Raw genomic sequence first — 20,372 nt, forward strand, 5'->3', positions numbered from 1 at the left:
TTCAAGTTGGGTGAGTCAGCACCCCTGAAAAAGTGTCAGGGCTCCTGGCAGGATTTGGGTACTGAGGGCTATGGTACAGCCTTAGCTCAGGGGCGCAGATGGAGAACAGAAGGTTCCTGTCCCCAGCTGCTCTGCAGTTCCTGTGCCCTGTGTGCTTCTGCCCAGTTATTGGAGCAAAAGTGTTGGTCTCACCTGTTGTCTTAGTAGTGACAGCACTACTGGGAGACCAGCTCTCTCTGAGTGGGATTTGGGTATGGAGGGCTGTGGGACAGCCTTAGCTCCTGTCCCCAGCTGCTCCACTGTTGCGGTGCCCTGTGCACTCTTGGAATCTCTTTCTTTAGGTGGAAAAATTTTTCTTATGTGATTTTTAAAAATCTTTTTTAAGGATTTATTTATTCTTATGTATATGAGTATAGTGTCACTGTCTTCAGACACACCAGAAGAGGGCATTGGGCCCCATTACAGATGGCTGTGAGCCACCATGTGATTACTAGGAATTGAATTTAGGACCCCTAGAAGAAGTCGGTGTGCTTAACCTCTTAGCCATCTCTGCTTGTATGATTTTTAGAATACATTCTGGGCCTTGAAGTTCAGAATCCTCACCTTCTTCTAGTCCTGTTATTCTTAGGTTAGGTCTTTTCATGGTATTCCAGATTTCCTGGATGTTTTGTGTCAGGAAATTTTTAAATTTAACATTTAATTTGACCAATGTGTCAATGTTTTCCATGTATCTTCTATGGCTGAGATTCCCTCTTCCATCTCCTGTATTCGTTGGTAATGCTTGAGTCTGTGACTCCTGTTCTCTTCCCTGGGTTTTACATCTCCAGGATTCCCCCAGTTTGTGCTTTCTTTATTGCTTCTATTTCCACTTTCCTAATATCTGGGGCTGACTGGGTGACAAAAGAAATCATTTTAGCAGCTGTCTTTAATCCGTTTCAAAAAGACCCAGTGAAAAGTGTTTCCTGCATCCTTTGTCAGTGTTGCACAGAAGAAAAAAACCCATTCTCTCCAGGCTAAATTGTCCAGGAGCAATGTACACACACCCATCTTTGCCAGAGAATGGTGGGATTTGAGTTTTTCAATTGACCACTGATTGAAAAAGTAACAAAGCCGGAAAGAAAAGCAGAACTTGCTCTTGTCCTCTTTCCTGGGGCTGCTTCCACCTCCCTGTATGTATCCAGTTTAGATGGCAGGGAACCTGAAGGAACAGGTGAGCCATTCCTCTATCCACCCAGGGACCAACCTGAACGATGAGCATTAATTGAGTGATGAAACAAGTGAGTGAAACAGACAGGTTTATAATAATAATAATAATAATAATAATAATAATAATAATAATAATAATAATAATAATAATAATAATATATTTATTAATAATAATAATAATTATTATTATTATTATTATTTTGGTTTTTGACTTTTCTAAGTGACTTGGCAAAGCCAATGGGTTCAGTTTCCCAGCAAGCTACACACAAAGGTCTTCAGCCAAGGAAATACTCACACCAGAGAAAGCCACATTAATACAGGGAAGCAGAACTAACAGAATCACATAGAAAGACAGAAATACACACACAGATAAACACATTAAATAATTAAAAACAACCAGAGATGGTGTCTTGGGGTTTCTATTGCTGTGATGAAACACCATGACCAAAAAGCATGTTAGAGAGCAAAGGGTTTATTTATTTATTTTTAATTTAGGGCATTTTCTTATCTTTAAATTTATTTATTCACTTTACATCTCAATTTCAGACCCCCTCTACTCCCAGTCCCCCTTCACAAGGTCCTCCCCTCCCCCTCTCCTCCTCTGAGAAGGAGACCCCCCGGGGAGGTTAACACCTCCATCCTGCAAGGTTAGTTGCATACTTTCCTACAGAAGCCAGACAAGGTGGCCCAGATAGGCAAGTAACAGACCGAGGGACAGTCCCAGCTCTAGTTTGGGGGAAACCTACATGACGACCAAGCTTCTCTGTTACATATGTGCAGGGGCCCCAAGTCTAGCCCATGCTTTCTCTTTGGTTGATGATTCAATGTCTGGGAGCCCCGAAGGGTCCAGGCGAGTTAAATTTGTTGGTCTTCCTGTGGAAACCCTGTCCTTGTTGGGTCCCTCAATCCTCCTCCTCCATAAGACTCCCCATGCTCCATCTAATGTTTGGCCGTGTGTCTCTGCATCTCTTTCTATTGGCTGATTGATTGAATCTCTCAGAAAACCTTTATGCTAGGCTCCTGTCTGCAAGAATAATAGAGTATCATTAATAGTGTCTTGCCCATGGGATGTGTCTCAAAATTAGGCCAGTCATTGGCCATTCCCTCCATCTCTGCTCTGTCTCTATCCCTGCAGATCTCGAAGGCAGGACACATTTTTAGGTCAAAGGTTTTGTGGGTGGGTTCCCGAGTCCTGCCTGGCTACAGGATGTGGCTACTTCAATATCCATATCCCCCACTGCTAGCAGTCTCAGCCAGAGTGCTCCCATAGACCCTCTGAAGCCTCCCCCATCCCAGGTTTCTGGCATGTCCTAAAGATGCATGCCCCTCTTGCCCACCCAGGAAATGGTTTATTTAGCTTCTACTTCTTAAATTATAGGCATGCCAACATACAGGGTTATGCCTAAATCTGACCCTTAGTTTCAGGTAGTGGAGGAAAAAGACATTGTGATGGGAGAAATGTCAAAGTTGTGTTTTTTTTTTTTTTTTTTAAAGCTCTGGGCATCTGTAGGCCTAAAGAAAGCATTCATCAAAGGTGGGAAAGTCCCCCAAAAGTAACCTAGATCAGACTTCTCTCCATTTTTTCTGTGTGTGAATATATATTTCAGTCTAATGAAGGCACTATTTTGTGCTATGAACTTTCCTTTTAGCACTGCTTTCATTGTGTCCCATAAATATGGGCATGTTTTCCTTCATTTTCATTAAATTCTAAAAATTAGTGTTTCTTATTTCTTCCTTGACACAGTGGTCATTCATTAGGAAGTCATTCAGATTCTATGTGTTTGGAGGCTTTCTGTTGTTGTTGAAATCCAGCTTTAATCCATGGTGATTTGATAAGATGCAAGGAGTTATTTCAATTTTCTTGTATATGTTGAGACTTGTTTCATGACTGAGTATATGGTCAATTATTGGGAAGGTTCTGTGAGGTCCTGAGAAGCCTGAAAAGCCAAGATATTATTTTATGTTTGGGTGAAATGTTCTGTAGTTATCTGTAGATATCACCACTTCCCATAAATATAGTACAAAATAATAAGGAACATGGTATTATTTTAAGACAGAGTCATGCTATGTAGTTGGCCTTGGTCTAGCTATGTGCTGGTAGTAAAGGCAAGTGCCACCACTTCCTTAAGTTCAGTGGTTCATCTGTTTCCTCCCTGTGAGTGCTAAGTTTAAAGATATGTATCATTTGATCTGGTTAAGAGACAATTTTTTAAAAATCAAGAATTCTAACACAACCCAACCCAATTATAAACTAATTTGTTACATACTAGAGGATGATACTGTCTTAGCTTGTTTATATGCTGCTTTAATAAAACACTAGCCAAAACAAACTAGGCAAGGGAATGATTTATTTCATCTTATAACTATTATGTCATAATTCACCAGTGAAGGAAGTCAGGACAAGGACTCAAAGCAGGAATGGAGACAGAAACTGGAGTAGTGGTCATGAAGGAATGTTGCTTACTGTCTTGCTCTTCATGGCTTGCTCATTTCACTTATGTTATAAACCAGGATCCAGACATGACACCATTCACAGTGGGCTAGGTCCTCTCACATCAATCATTAAACCAGCAAATGTCCTAAAAGCTTGCTTATAGGTCAATATAATGGAAGCAATTTTTCAATGAAAGTTTTCTTTTTCAAGACTACTCTAGTTTGTGTTAACAAGAAAACTTATTACCACAGTAGAAAAATGATACTCTTAATTTTACTACTTCAGCCACCATGTTTATATGAGCAGAAAATTGTGTATATAAGTAAAACATAATACTCTATAAATTGAATCTGAGCTGAGATGTTTCAGGTAGTATTTCTTGGCATTGCATTCTGTAATGAAATGTGCAGTGCAAAAGTCATATTACATGTTCTGAACTAAGGCTACAAAAAAAAAAAAAAAAAAAAAAAAAAAAAGAAGAAGAACTCAGATGAAACTCAGGGGAATGGTACCAGAAACACATCAGATTCTTTGTTTTTGATTTCCAATGACTTTTTATTGTTGGCATTAAGAAACCTGTTACTGTTGATAAGTCTCTGTGACACCACATTAAGTTGCTCAATTCCATTTATAATTATGAATAACCCTTTAAGAAACATGGACTTACTTGCTCTTTGGTTGATGGTTCAATGTCTGGGAGCCCCGAAGGGTCCAGGTGAGTTAAATCTGTTGGTCTTCCTGTGGAAACCATTTCCTGGGTGGGCAAGAGGGGCATGCATCTTTAGGACATGCCAGAAACCTGGGATGGGGGAGGCTTCAGAGGGTCTATGGGAGCACTCTGGCTGAGACTGCTAGCAGTGGGGGATATGGATATTGAAGTAGCCACATCCTGTAGCCAGGCAGGACTCGGGAACCCACCCACAAAACCTTTGACCTAAAAATGTGTCCTGCCTTCGAGATCTGCAGGGATAGAGACAGAGCAGAGATGGAGGGAATGGCCAATGACTGGCCTAATTTTGAGACACATCCCATGGGCAAGACACTATTAATGATACTCTATTATTCTTGCAGACAGGAGCCTAGCATAAAGGTTTTCTGAGAGATTCAATCAATCAGCCAATAGAAAGAGATGCAGAGACACACGGCCAAACATTAGATGGAGCATGGGGAGTCTTATGGAGGAGGAGGATTGAGGGACCCAACAAGGACAGGGTTTCCAGGAAGCCTTTACTCCCAGCACGCAGGAGGCAGAAACAGGTAGATTTCTGAGTTTGAGGCTAATCTGGTTTCCAGAGTGAGTTCCAGGACAGCCAGAGCTATACAGAGAAATCAACCAGCCAACCAAACGACCAAATCAACAAAACCCCAAAACAAAACATGGATTTGCTCTCTTTGTTCCATGCATGTGGTTTAAAATGTGAGCCCTCAGCTTTTGCTCTAGCTGGCATGTCTGCTACTTGCTGTCATTCTTCCCTGCAAAGATGTACTCCTATCCCTCTATAACCATAAGCTAAATAAACCCTTACTTCTGTAAAATATAAATATGGACTTAATGGACATACACAAACACACACACAAAAAAAAGCACAGAACAAAAAAAAAAAAAAAGGAAAAGAGAAACACAGCCCCAGGCCATAGGTATCCTCCTAACCTACATGTGTCAGATGTAACATAGTTTTCAAAGCTACAGAGGGACTATCTCCAAAGTGTGTGTGTGTGTGTGTGTGTGTGTGTGTGTGTGTGTGTGTGAGAGAGAGAGAGAGAGAGAGAGAGAGAGAGAGAGAGAGAGAGAGAGAGAGAATGTGTGTGTGTTTAGGTCAGAGATCCATCTTTGGTATCTTCCTCTTTCATTGCCTTCTTTTGTGAGACAGGGTGGTTTACTGAACTTGGAGCTTAGCAACTTGGCTAGACTTAACAACTAGCAAGCCCCTGTATCCTTCTGGCTCTTCTTCCTCTTATTACATGTAAACTTAGTCATACCTGGCTATTTATGTGGGTACTAGAACTCTGAACTTTGGTTCTCATGCTTCCATAGCAAGTACTTTACCTACTGAGACATCTCTGTAGCCCCTGAAATTTAGATACTTAAAAAATAAAAAAATAACTCATAAATCACACTAGAGGGCTTGTGGGTATTTGAGGAAGTAATCAGTGAATGTGTACCATTAACATGAGAATAGTTATGTTAAGTACCCCAGTGTCTCAAGTCCAAGAGAATAGCAAAGCCTTTTCTAGATTAGGCTGAGATAAAAAGCATAGCCTTTGTTTCATATACTGATGTTATGAATGATTTACTTTTACTGAAGATCAGTGTATATAGAGACCTTCAAACACAGCCTTTTTATTCACAAATGACTGTAAACTGAAACTACTCCTCTACAGAGATCTCCGAGATTACCTAATTTGCCTCCTCCTTCAGCTCTATATAACAACCCCACAATCTTGCTCAATAGTATATACTAAGAGTACTGAGTTCTCATGTTGCTGGTACACCTCCATCAGTGTGTACATTCCACCTGATCTCAGCTTTTTTTCAGTATATATTTTTGTCCTTTCTTCAGTGCCTCTGTGATTTGCCGCAAGGGTTTGATTTTGTTTCAACTATATTTTAGCCAAAGGCTTATTTTGCTCCTTTTAGGTTACAATTTTTTTTTCCCCGCTGGACAAGCAAATGTTCAAATTACTACTCTTTTAATTTATTACCTAGGCTTATATTCTATACTGACTTAAGGACACATTCATGCATTCATATTTGAAATTCTGGAATCAACAGTACTTAAAAATAATCCCCAATATTCAATGGCCATTTCACTATCATCAATAGGGCCTTGGATCATCAAATCCATGAATGACTCCATTCCACTCTCTGGTTCCCACCAGCTCTCATTCCCCTGCATTTCCACATGCTTTCCCCTCCTGTGTCTCCACTGAAAAGCCGCACTTTTCTGTTGTTATTATTGTTGTTGCTTTAAGACAGGGTTTCTCTGTAAATGCCTGGCTATCCTGAAGCTCATTCTGTAAACCAAGCTGGGCTGAAAAATCAGAGATCCACCTGCCTCTGACTCCTGAGTGCTGGAATCAAAGGTGCACACCACCACTGCCCCCACTAAAAAAACCTCACTTTTAGTGAGTTTTGTACTCTAAGGTTTTAACTCCTCCAGTTTTGCCTTAACCATTTTCATTTTTCCACATAACATTTTTATTGATTTGTTGGGAGTTTCACATCATGCACCCTGATCACCATCCCTTACCAGTCCTTCCATGTTTACCCTCTCTTTTAAACACCACCCAAAGAAGTAAAAAGAAAAGAAAAGAAACAAAAAACAAAAACAAACCATCCACTTTGTATTGTATATATACTCACTGGAGTGTGGCCAAATTCTTAGTGGTCTGCCCCTTAAATAGTACTGAAACCTTACCCTCCCACACTTCTGCCATAAACCATCAAACCTGGAGAATTACTCTTTAACAGCTCTGTCATATTTAAGAGTTTCTTTGGTGGCTTCATGTCTGACTAAACAGTTATATTTTGGAGTGTGTTGTTTTCATTCTCTTTCATCTCCCAGTACAAAAATGACTCCACATCCCTTAACTTATCAAACAGGTTTATATGTTAAATTCTCAGTCCACAAACCCTCTACACAATAATCTTACAAACAATAGACAAAGATATAAACTAGCCATTTATATGAGATAAATTAGACCTATAGAATGCCTTAGAAATAATTATAATAACCTCATCATAGCTAGAGATTTGCTGAGAGAAAAATACAGATTAGATTCCATCTTTCTCCCTCAATCTCCTCTGCTCCTCCAGCCTCTTTCCCTGCCTACTTCTCTACTCTCCAATCATGTATCACTTAACATCAAACCACAAAGGACATCTGCATGGCTCTGAGCAACAGAATGTGCCACAGATATTGTCACAGCCCCCATCGGGGTGTGGCAAGGTGGGGCATGGCTGGTCACAGTCCTGGCTGGTTCACCCAGATGCTGGCTCTTCCACTTTGAACACCTGCCCCAGCTTAACTATTATTGTTGAGTGTATATATGAAACCATGAGCATAAATAAGCTCTTGTTTTACAAAGCTTCTTTTGTCAGCTATTTGATCACAGCCCTTGCAGTAACTAACACAAGTTAACATGTATCCTCTTAGTGTTTTATTTCACAGCAGGGTCTTGTTTACTATGCGCACTATACCATACTTTGCTGTAGGTCTCTGGGACTTTATGGTTCACAATCAAAAGTATACTCTCAGGATAACACACCCAATTTATACTTCCTCTGGTCTCTGACAACTGCTCTTGCTACTTTTTTGTGAGTTTGATTACTTTAGTTTGTACATATCAGAAGTATCATATTTGATGACATATTTCTTTCCCTTAGCATCATATCCTGAAAATGCACTTGAACTGTCCCAAACAGGAGGATTTAGGCTTTTGATGGTCAGCAATTTAAATCTTTTATGTCTTTTAAATCAAAGGAATGGTTCTCACATTTGATGGTTCATGAGAATTACTTGAGGGCTTATCAGTGGGGCAGGTAGTCTGTGTTGGGAACCCTGATTCTTGGTTGAGACAGTAGAAGCCCCAGGAATGATGAGACCACATGAAGCTTCCAATCTCTCAAGAATCTGCAATCTTCACGTTGCCATAGCAGTGCATGGCCTGTCAGGGCATTGGCCACACTACAAGTCCTGCCTCCACAGGAGGATGTGACTTAGACCCCAGCCAGATCAGCCCCAAGTCTCTCCCCTGCAGGTAGACATGACCTACATTCATGTAAGCTCTAGGCAGAAGCAGGACTGCCCCCAAATATGTAGACAAGGTCCTTCCAAGCCCTCAGGCCAAGCCAATAGGAAGTACTGGTTGTCAGAATCCAAACCATTTCAAAACTGTATATATACCGAAGCTTAGGTGGAAAGTAGAAAGATGCCTGTAAGAATCATTCCTCTGCCTGTGATCCTTTGTACTAAGGAGCTGATAACACCACTGATTGCGAAGAGAATTGTCTCTCCCAAAGCTTCTTGTATTCTACACTGAAACCTCTCACTTGACCTGGCACCCATGGCTGTAGTGGAAATGTGCTCCCTGATGAGCCCAGCAGTGGAGCAAAGCTGGTCTCCCAGACCCAGCACATGTCAACTGAATCCAGGGGCAGAGGTGGCAGAGGCCACCTTTTCTCTAGCCAGAGAGCCGTGTGGGATTTCTGGCACCAGGCTCCACACTTATCAAAGCAGATTCCTTGGCTCCACTCCACTTTCTTATTCCATAAGTTGATGTGGCCTGGCAATTTGTAGAAACAAGTCCCTAGTTGAGATAGGTACCTCTTGGAAGAGAACACAGTGAGACATTTTAACCCTTAGAGAAAAAAAATCAATATTCTTAGACATGAGAATAAAAATGGTTGAGAGTTCATCTTATTCCAGTTGGAATGGCCACCATGAAGAGAATGGATCTGAAAAAGTTAAGAGTTCAAGGGAGCACTTCTACAATGCTGGTGGGAATATAAATTGATATAGCCACTATGAATCAGTATTGTTTTTTTCTGAACATTACTAAAAATAGTACTAGTATCTAGTCTAGCTATACCACTACTTGTTATATACCTAAAAAAAATCTTAAGTCAGCAGATCAGAGAGGTAACTATACCCACATTTTGGTGACACTCCTAATACTAAGAAAAAAAATTACCTTAGATAGGAAAGGCCAATAGACCAAGAAAATGTATCAATTCTGTGCATAGCACAACCTTATTCAGCCACAAAGGAGAAGGAAATTATATCACTTGCAGAAAGGGGTGTAGAACTGGGGATCATGTTCAGGGAAATAAAGCCCATTGAGAAAGACAAAACATTTTCCTTCACACAGAGAAATAGTCAAGATTCAAAAAAAAATGTGACATATTAAAATAAAGGAAAGAGTACTGGGGAAGAAGAAGGAGCCCAGTGAGAGGCGAAAGGGAGAACAAGAGAGAGTAAGGGGGGAATATGAGCAAAGAAGACTATATAAGACCTAATGAACCCATTATTTGTATGTTAATTCAAAGAGAAAACACTTTTCCTAGAGGTCTTATTCATAAAAGTCTTGTATATTTTTAGTATTATTTAACATTTGGTAAATTCTTCACTCAGTGACCTATGAATCAAGGTTTACCATCGGGTAGAAGGTAGAAAATGTTTGCAAAATGATCACTGAATGTATTTATGACCATTTCAAAAGGTATCCACACACCTACTAGGGAAGACAGAAATTCTCACGTTCACTGACCACTGCCTTCAATACATATCTCCTTTGCATTTGCCTATTGTCCTGCAGTTCTTAATGAAATCAGTACTTACCCAGACAAGCCTAATGTGCTCTACACCATGTGAAGGTCACCTTTAAAAAGATATTCCACTTTTTGCTACATTTTGTATATTTACTGATTACTTATGTATCTTTAGTGATTTGCCAAACCCACTATATGTTTCCTGAGGTCAGAGGGCCTACCTGTTTTCCATCTGATGCTAAATTGCCAGACATTAATCAATACCTTCATGGGATCAATTTATCCAACCTTAAAGTTGTGGTCTGAATGTGAATTATCTCTTATAGGCTCACATGTGTGAACACTGTTTTGGATGGTAGCACCTGGGGAGATGTGGCTCAGCTAGAAGAAGTGGGTCACTTCGGGGTAGGTTTTGAAGTTTATATCCTGACCCTGATATATGTTTCCTGATCTTCTTATAAAGAAGGAAGTTATGTCACCACAGCTGTCCATGAAATATTGTCATTATATCATTCTCGCCATAAGGAATGTTTTCTAAATTGACACAAAATGCAGTGGAAATAAACTTTCACCCCTTCCATTGCATCTTGTCACAGCATCAACTTCACTAACCCATATCCCAGTTCCTCTTGGTGTGGAAGGCTTATCCAAATTGATAGTGCTGGTATCTTCTCAATCTGGCTTTGAGCAAATAGTAATATCTCTCAGGTTAGTAAAATCTTGCCTGCCCACCTTGGTTTTTATTTTCATTTACGTATTTAGTTAAGAATGCAAGAGTGCCTTAATAGCTGCCAGCAAGACATTCTGTTAAGCCAGGTATATGATTAGAATTTTTATCCACTCCTTCCTCCTGTTTTGGGGCCTTAGAGTATGTATGTAAAACATTAAGCAAAACAATTTAGAATATAATCTAAAGATGAAATTGCTTATAGAATTATTTATATGTGGAAAATTTTTATATTTGGTTCTAAAACACCAACCTATGATTCCAACTATTTCTTATTTAATGTGTGATTGATTGGGCTATGTGTGAGGTATCAGTAATCAAACTAATGAAACTCACTGACTGCCCTTGAAGAGTTTATCCTAATAGTAAAACAGTTAATGTACAACTAATTATATGTAATTAAGTGCATCAATTACATATTATCCTATCTTTGAGCTATAGAACTCCCCAAACCCTAATGACATATAATTACTTGGATTGTTTAGGTATTATGAAGATGACAGAGTGACTTTGGCTTAGCCTCCTTGCTCAACACTACTCTCCTTGTCAACACTACTCTCCAGTCTTAAGGTAGCAACCGTTTGATATAAACTCCTTTTTCCTTTTATTAGACATTCTCTGTATTTACATTTCAAATGGTATCCCCTTTACCCCCACTCTCATCACCCCTCCCACTCTCCTTGCCTCCATGAGTGTTCACTTTCCCAACCACCCTCTCCCACCTCAGAGATTTGGCATTCACCTACAGTGGGAAAACAAGCCTTCACTGGACCAAAGGCCTTTCTTCCCATTGATGACAGACAATGTTATCCTCTGCTGCATATGCACCTAGAGCCACGGGTCCCTCCAGGTGTTCTTATTGGTTGGTCTTTTAGTCCCTGGGAGCTGTGGAAGGTTTGGTTGGTTGATAACATTCTTCCCATGGGGTTGCAAACCATTTCAGCTCCTTCAGTACTTTCTCTAACTCCTTTATTGGGGACCTTGTGTTTAGTTGGATGGTTATCTACAAGCATCCTTAACCTATCAGTATGACTCTGGCAGAGCCTCCTCAGAGGCATCAATCTCAGGCTCCTGCCAGTAAGCACTACTTGGCATCAGCAATAGTGCTTGGATTTGGTGGCTGCATATGGGATGGATCCCCAGGTGAGGCAGTCTCTGGATGATCTTTTCTCCAATTCCTGTTCCTCTATTTGTCCCTGTATTTTCTCTCAAAATTTGTCCTCCATTCTAAGAAGGACCGAGGCATCCACATTCTGGACTTCCTTCTTTTTGAGCTTCATAAGGTCTGTGAATTGTTTCTTGGGTATTCAGAGCTTTTTGGGCTAGTATCCACTTATCAGTGAGTGCATACCATGTGTGTTCTTTTGTGACTGGGTCATCTCACTCAGGATGGCAGCTTCAAGTTCCATCCAAGAAAATACACCAAGATTCATTCATTGCCCCATGTGATCCAAGAGGCAAACAAGGGTTCCCAATGGGATGCAATATTGATTGGGAACTATAATATAAACCTTTTACAATGTTAAATGAAGTAAAGTCAAGAAGAGTCTGGGAGGAAGCCAGTTTACTGGTACATCAGAAGTGAAATGGGAATTGACAGGTTTAAAGGAGATATTTGTGATGTGTATTGTGGTATTAGGATCAATAGCAGTTTAGACTGCTATTTAACTAAACCTATTTCCTCATCTTCTTGGTCAGGCACTGTTATAGTAAGAAATGGGCACATGACCAAAATTCGCAGCAATGAGAACAAAGGTGACTTGTATAATAGCTACCTGGTAGGATCCCAAGGCCCAAGGTAATGATGGACCACAACTTCAAGCCTAATATTCCAAACCACTGTTAAAGATAAGCTGATTTAGAATGTGAGAAAAGCTACAGTGTGTTTGGGATACAGTACCCTTTGAATTTATTACAGCCTAGAGTACTCAGGAAATCCTGAGTTGTGTCAGGAGTATACTCAGAATACCCATTTCCTAAATACAGTCTAACACATCAAGTAAAAGTGATTCCAGTGTTAAAAAATGTCCAAGGTTAGTTGGGACAACTATGGCTAATGGTTGAGAAAACGGGTAAGATATCAAGGTGAAAACATCACAATGAACAAAAATTTACCTGGTTGTAAGATCATGTATGGTGAGACTGACTAAAATGGATTCTTCTGAGTTAAAGATAGGTTAAATAGGGCATATTACAAATATGAATCTGAAAGAGTCCTGTACATGGAGGAACTTACTAATTATTCTGAGGACAGTAGTAAGACAAAAAAAAAGAGGGTATATTACAATTGTGAATTATAAAGTTTTTCAGGAATATATAGAGTACAAAATACGGAAAAAATTAAATATACTTTGAAAATCAAGTATGAGTTAACTGGATAACTGAACAGAAAATAGTGATAACTGAGAAGCTGCCTGGTCTTATACATGGAAAGATTTACCAGTGCTGAGATGACCCAGTGTGCTTAGGTGGTGATGAGGGTCTTCCCTTCCTGTTCATTCTAGCTTACATGCCTGAAATACTTACAGCCAATAGGAGGCAAAATTACTGAACCAAACTCTTATTCTCATAATGTGTTTAGTTTTTTGGAATGGTTTCTACAGGACTTCTGAGGGTATTTGCTAAAAGAAAAATAAATGTTTTCAGTTTTATATCTTTCCATGTCTTATTTAAACCCCATTTTCTTTTATACTAATTTGACATACATGAGTTTATCACTTCACCTATTAGAAAGATGCAGCAAGTATTAAGTATATCTCCAATGTTGCACAGCTATTACTCCAGAGTACATAATTTTTCATTTAGTCCATATGGAAACTCTGGGCCAGTTAAACAGTAAATTCTCATTCTGTTTTCTTTCTTTGAACATTTTTTATCAAATACCTTGTATTTTTCATATTTTATTGGATATTCTCTGCATTTACATTTCAGGTGTTATCCCCCTCCCCCAATCCTATCACCCCTCCAGCTCCCATTGCCTCCATGATGGTACTCCCTCTCCCAACCACCCTCTCCCACCTCAGCACCTTGGCATTCCCCTACACTGGGAAAAATCAGCCTTCACTGGACCTCTTCTCCCATTGATGCCAGACAATGCTATGCTCTACTACATATGCAACAACATGGGTCTCTCCATGTGTATGCATTGGTTGGTGTTTTAGTCCCTGGGAGCTGTGGTGGGTTTGGATAGTTGATCATTCCATGTGGTTGCAGACCCTTTCAGTTCCTTCAGTTCTTTCTCTACCTCATTCATTGGGGTCCTTGTGTTCAGTCTGATGGTTAACTGCAAGTATCCTCCTCTGTATCAGTATGGCTCTGGCAGAGCCTTTGAGAAGGCATCAACAACCCCATGATAACTCCTATTTTCTCTCTGAGATTCATGTAAGTGATACATACAATACTTGCCCTTGTGCCTGGTTTAATGTAATTCATGTGGCAGTATGCATCAGAATTTCATTCCCTTTAAAGACTAAATAACACACGTGCATGCATATAGTTCATCTCATACTTCATTCATTCATCTAATGAGAGATTCATTTTTTACCAAAATTTTGACTATTAGGAATAATAATATAAGCACTTGTACACTGATACTGCTTTTAAGTTTTGAGACTTTATATATAATACAGTAATTGTTGTACACCATAGATACTTTAAATTCCCCCTAGCAATATATATTCCTCCAATTTCTCTATATTCCCACCTTGCTTTTTTTAAATAAAGAGAACATTTAGTATTAAAATCAACTACTTATTAAGTATCTAAGTAGAAAATAAGCACACCCATACAATTCTGGCATCAGGGAGGCTAGAAGCATTTTCGAGTTCAAGGTCAATTTAGTTCCACAACTGATGGAAAAAAACAGTGGTTGGAGATATAATTTGTAGGCAGATCACTTTGGGTTTGACTCTGAGGACTTTTGAGTAAGGTATCCTAAATGTTTATTGTTCATGTGAAAATTTGAAATACAAATGAATTACAGGAATGAAAGACTGCCATATATTCTGATGGTGGGCATTTGTGTGTGTGTGTGTGTGTGTGTGTGTGTGTGTGTGTGTGTGTGCGTGCGCACATGCGCATTCATATGCATTCTACCTTACATCCCACATTGTCCCAAATTAAATCAGTCTCTGGGAACTTCATAAAATGACTTTAGCCTATAGAATGAGTCCCAACCATTTCAATCAAATTTACTTATACAGTAAACTGCAATTAAAATCTCTTCTATAGTACCAAAGGTCTTACTCTTAGATACACTAAGTAGTCTCAAAGTTCTTCTTTGGAACACTAGCAAGCCCACATATTAATACACTGTGAAGAAAATAAGCAAAATAAAATCCAAGTCTTAGTTGCTAATTGCTGTGGTTATTTAACAACTTTATTATATTCTTAAAATCTTAAGCTTATAAAATAATATTATAAACACCTGAGGTACAACCAACTGGAATTAGCATCTTCATACAAACAATTTGTAAGAAGGTCAAGTTTAAGTATTGTAGTTGTATCAGAAATTACATAGGTGAAAGAGTCTCTTAAACATCTGCATTGTTGTTGAAAGCATATTTGGTATTATAAAGAGACATTACATTCTTCTTATTGAACATTTTGTTGACATTTTGAATAGATAGTACATGTATAACTGACTCGAATACATGTATAACGGATTCTCATAACTTATATGCATTACATCATATAAAGTAATAACATGTAGCATCCTTCTTGAAAGCTCTTATTTGGCAAACAAAACCCTCAATGTCAGAATTAATGTATCTTTCAAAATGTGGCAGAATTGACGGCTCAGAACTATGAAAATTAATTAGAAATATTGCATAGGATAAAGAGCTTCACTATGTGGGAGCCAATTTATGGACAGTTTCTTTTCACCTGAACAAGCTGAGAGGTACTGGTTATAGAAAAATGATATATATTTTTTTCAGGGAATAAACATCTCTATAAATCTTTATTACCTCTGTGGCAGTATAAAGTGCCATATTCAATTTAAAAAGTCACTGTGTATTCTCACATATATACAATAGTATATAAATATGCTAAAGTATCTGTATGAGTAATAAACACAAAATAGAAAATTTAAAATCTGGACACAAATAGAAAATAAAGATGTTAGAATTGTGTGTCTGATGTTTGAGTTTAGCAAAGATAAAGAAAGTTGTAAAATAGGTATAAATTTTGTCCAATTCTATCCAATTCACTCTGGTAAAGTACACATTTCCTGCATAAAATTATTTATTTTAATCTATCCTACAGTTTAAAAAATATCAAATACTAGTAAGAACACTTTAAGCTTATAAAATTGCTTTTTCCCCTGTAGTATGAGCAAAAAAAAAAAAAAGAGTACTGACAGAAAGAAAAATAATTTATATGACTCTTCCCTTTCTAGTAGTAGATCAGGAACAAAATACTGTAAAACCAGACTAAAATAATTGAGCAGACAAGAGCTTAAGGGCATCTTGCAATTCTCTTTTGAGAAAAAAATTCTCATGCTTTTAGAGGCTAATAGTTGCTAATATTTTCCCCCCTAGGGTTTAGCTGTTTGGTTCCAGATATAAAAATTAACCCAAATAAAAGCTTTTCTTCTCTTTGCCACATGAAGTACACTTGTAAACACAATAAAAATAATTAAAAACATAAATAATGAACAGTCAGTTTTAAGTATGCTAATACAAACATATTAGATGGTATTTAAAGAATAAGAGTACACTATTTATGTAATTGTACTATGAGTCTAATAAAATATTTCTATAAAAACCTTTATAAAATAAAAACCGATGAGATGAAAACTACTTTTAAAGTAAAATATTTTCAGTATACCTGAGAACTGTCTCTAAACTAAATGTGCATATTTTCAGTTATATTTTACTTCTTTAAGTTTTTCAATGTAGTAACATAGTTTTAATGCTGGTCCTAGCTTCAGCCCCATATACTTCATCATCAGCTCACTCTTCAGTAGTAGCAGAGCTTTCCCATCAATTTCCTACAGAGAGAAGAAAAATATAGTAAGAATCCTTCCATAGCTGATCGAGCTATTTATATATAACAATGATAAAATACTGCCCAATATGTATATATGTGTATACATATAGATATAAATATATACATAGGCATATATACACACACACACAGAGAATATGTCCCTATAAACTAATACAATCCGACTTGTATAATGGAGCATTATCTGGTAATTTATAAATTTAAATAACTTTAGTCAAGTATTTTAAACAAATATCCAAAGTTTCATATTATCTGGCCTTATTGTATACTGAACAAAATACTACTACATATTTGCATATACATATGTACACACACACACACATATAAAACACAAATAATTAAATATTGAGAATTGTAAAAACACATTCCATACATTAACTTTCTGAGAATGGAGTCAAGTACGTCAGTATCCATGCAAACTGTAAACGTGCTGCACACTTTTATCTTCATATTGAAAGGCATAAGCTGTCTGAAGCTACTTAACTGCTGAAACAAATATTGATTTACTTGATTGAAAAGAGGCTGGGGCTGGGAAGTATTGCTCAGTTAGTAAAGCACTTGTCTTGAAAACATGAAGCCTGGAGTTGGATCTCCAGAATCCATGTAAAAATGCCAGTCATAGTGGCATCTACTTTATTCACAGCACTGAAGAGTTTGAAGCATGAAAAATCTCTGGTCTGTGTTGACCAGTCACTGCAATCTAATTTATGAGACCCCAGATCACAGTGAGAAACCCTGTCTCAAAGGTGGCTGGATAGCCTTCCTGAAGATGACACTTGAGATTTTTGTCTTCTGGTCTCCATAGACATACACACATGTGTATTTGCACCTGCACACACATGTGCACACATACACGCATAAACTAGTGTACACGAGACATTAAATCAGTAACTTTATGTTAGAAAATACTATGAACACATTATTTAACAGTGACAAGGAATCCTTTTAAAATCCTTTATTGTTGTATTATACAATTTATCTTATAGAAGCCCATTATTTGGTATTCAAATCATAATGGAGTTGCTGGTTTCACTGGGTATCACGAGAAGGCCACCCTGGTATATGCTGTAGGTCAACCACTCCCATTCATGGTCCTAGAGCAGAACTTGTAGCAGGTCTTGGGAGGATTTTTTGTATTCGTCATTACAAGGTGTGGTCTGCATGAGAGTGGTAATCCTGTAATATCGACTTTTGAAAACCTGTAGATGTTTAGTGTACTAGATACTTAGATACCCATTTAAAGAATAGGCAATCAATCTACCATTTATGGCCTGAATGTCGGGCAAAGTAATCTTTCTCACAAATGAAAAAGATCAGTTGATAGGGTTCCCCTACTATCCATACAACTCAGTATCAAACTGAAAGGCCTGCACAGAGGTCATTTAGAGGCATTAGGGCAGCAGGAAAACCGGATCAAAAGATACGTTACATGTTGCCTGAAGAGGTCGGCGAGGGGGCCTGATATGTGAGGATCTGTATGTTTCATAAACTGTATCACTTCATCCACAGACCAGGTTGAAGGTTCCTTACAGAAGCCTTGTTTCAGGACACAGGGGTCAGGTACAGCTATATTACTTGAAGCTTCAATGGGAGGGGAAAAAAAACAAATCATACTTGACCTGATCATAATCCTGAAAGAAGAGATGTTAGGTAGAAAGTAATGGTCTCACTCCTGGAACCTTCTGTTAAGTACCTAAGTAAGGTCTCAAGATTCCAAATGTAAAATCTCATGAGTGCCTGAATGAAGATGATCTGATGCTGCATAAGAGTGTGCCAATGAATCTCCCACAAAGAACATCAACACTTTTACTTGGGAAAGTACATTAGAGCTTCAACAATCATAAAACATGTGTAGTAATCCAAAGGCTCTTAGGTCCCAAGCAAGAACAGGAAACAGTGCTGCTTAGATTAAATCAGGATAATCTGAGCTATTGTCATCTTTAAATAGAACCAAAAAATTTCTCACAAACTGCTCTTTTAACATCTTCTAAGTTGACTTCATTTTGTTAAATATGATGGAACTCTCTCAAGTTTATATGTTTATAATTCCCTAAATGTTTTCCATTTTAATCAAATGTATTTCAGTAACCTCACTATGTTTGAGAGGGACATTAGTTATTTGGACCATTTGCCTCAATTATTCAGTATGGACATTTTTGGGATCTCTTTTACACTTTAGACTGTCATCTCAGTGATTAAAGAAATCAAAATTAGTCCCTGCTCAGTTAGGTCAGAAAGTAGCATTAGTATTTTCACTTGATCTCTCTTCTATATTTCACTGCACAGGAATAAATATGCTTAGACATTTAATAAAAAGGACAAAAGACAAAACCCAGCCAGGGTATCCATTATCTTGTCATAAAAAACAAATTGAATTTTGCTTGACTCCATCAATGCAGGTAAAACTGGCGATAATGTAGCCAGCAGTGTCCAACATGCCACACTGCCACATGAAGTCATATACAACTCTGCTGGGCCACATTCTCAGCTATCCTAGGACAATTGTGGTCCATATGCCATAGGCTGGACAAGTATACAGACAGTTATATACCATTTGAGAATTAGGGCAATTAGAACAGTTAACTTTAACTCATCAATGGCATAAACAAAATACAAGGTTAATCATATATCCAAGTTTTAAAGATGTTCCTGTCTTCAAATTTTGTTATAGTTATGTCTTACAAAACATGTTAACTACTTTACAGATAAAATGTATGTAAAGGTATAAGTTCTAGCATAAAACTAACTTTAAATTAAAAGAAGATCAATATCTTTTCTTTCTACTCTATTACTGAAACAAAGTCGGGGCTATATTTTTAAAACAATCAGCTGTGATCATAAACACTACATGGTTATTACTCAAATGATATATGAAAAAAAACTACTCATTAGAAAAGTCAAAGTCCAGTCATAAGTTTTTCATGGCTTTATAGATTGTGCTATCAATAAGTATATCTGAAATCAAGTGATTTAAGTTCTTCTGTTACTAGAATTGTTAAAAAGTAAAGGTTGGGAATCCATCTTATTCATATAATGAAGGGGAGATACAATATGAGTTGTGTGACCATTAGTGACAAATTCAGCTTAAAGTAAAATTTGTAAGACTTGAAAGAAGATAATAACAACTCTAGTTATCATTGATGGAATCATAAATTATGGCTTCTCTAGAGTTGCAGGCAGACAGTGTCTGGATTCAAGCATTCATCCAGCTACCTTTTTTATTGGGGTTCATAGACAAGTAACTTCTGGATTATTTTTTTTTTACTGAAAATTTTATCAATACCTATTTTTAAGTTAGTCAAAAATAGTATCTAGCCAAATAAAAGATGTGCCTGGCATAGAGTGTCCCATAATGATTTCCATCCTCACAAACTACTAATAAGCAATGTAATTACTATGTCTATGTCTTACCATTCCTAGGAATGGCAATAGCATTATTCATATATCTAGAAGTCAGATAACTATCACTAGGAATAATCTTTTAAATTCTTTCACTAAAAATGATTTTTACAAGTTGATACTTAGTAAATATACTTAGAAATAACATTTGGTAATAGTATTTATGAAATAGATATCTATCCATAGATCCTTGGTAAACAGTATCACTTTAAGAAACAGAAACAAATACTACAGAAGGTGGGGAGGGATAGAAAAAACATTAGATATGTACTGATGTGCACAGTGAGGTTGGCTCATAGATAACATACTTGATATGAAAAAAAAAA

General features: G+C 37.7%; 1 protein-coding gene across 1 annotated transcript in view; it reads right to left on the minus strand.

The window, feature by feature from the left end:
* Window positions 1-16,501: 16,501 nt before the first annotated feature.
* SCML2 (Scm polycomb group protein like 2) overlaps window positions 16,502-20,372 on the minus strand; it is a gene marked incomplete at both ends in the record, with an annotated part of 113,581 nt that continues 109,710 nt past the window's right edge. The window contains 2 exons of the mRNA XM_080910052.1: window positions 16,502-16,630; window positions 18,077-18,228. Of these exons, the coding sequence (XP_080766178.1) occupies window positions 16,502-16,630; window positions 18,077-18,228 (281 nt within the window). The remainder of the gene's footprint in view (window positions 16,631-18,076; window positions 18,229-20,372) is intronic.

Source organism: Micromys minutus (genome assembly GCF_963924665.1).
Source record: "Micromys minutus genome assembly, chromosome: X".
NCBI classification, from domain to species: domain Eukaryota; kingdom Metazoa; phylum Chordata; class Mammalia; order Rodentia; family Muridae; genus Micromys; species Micromys minutus.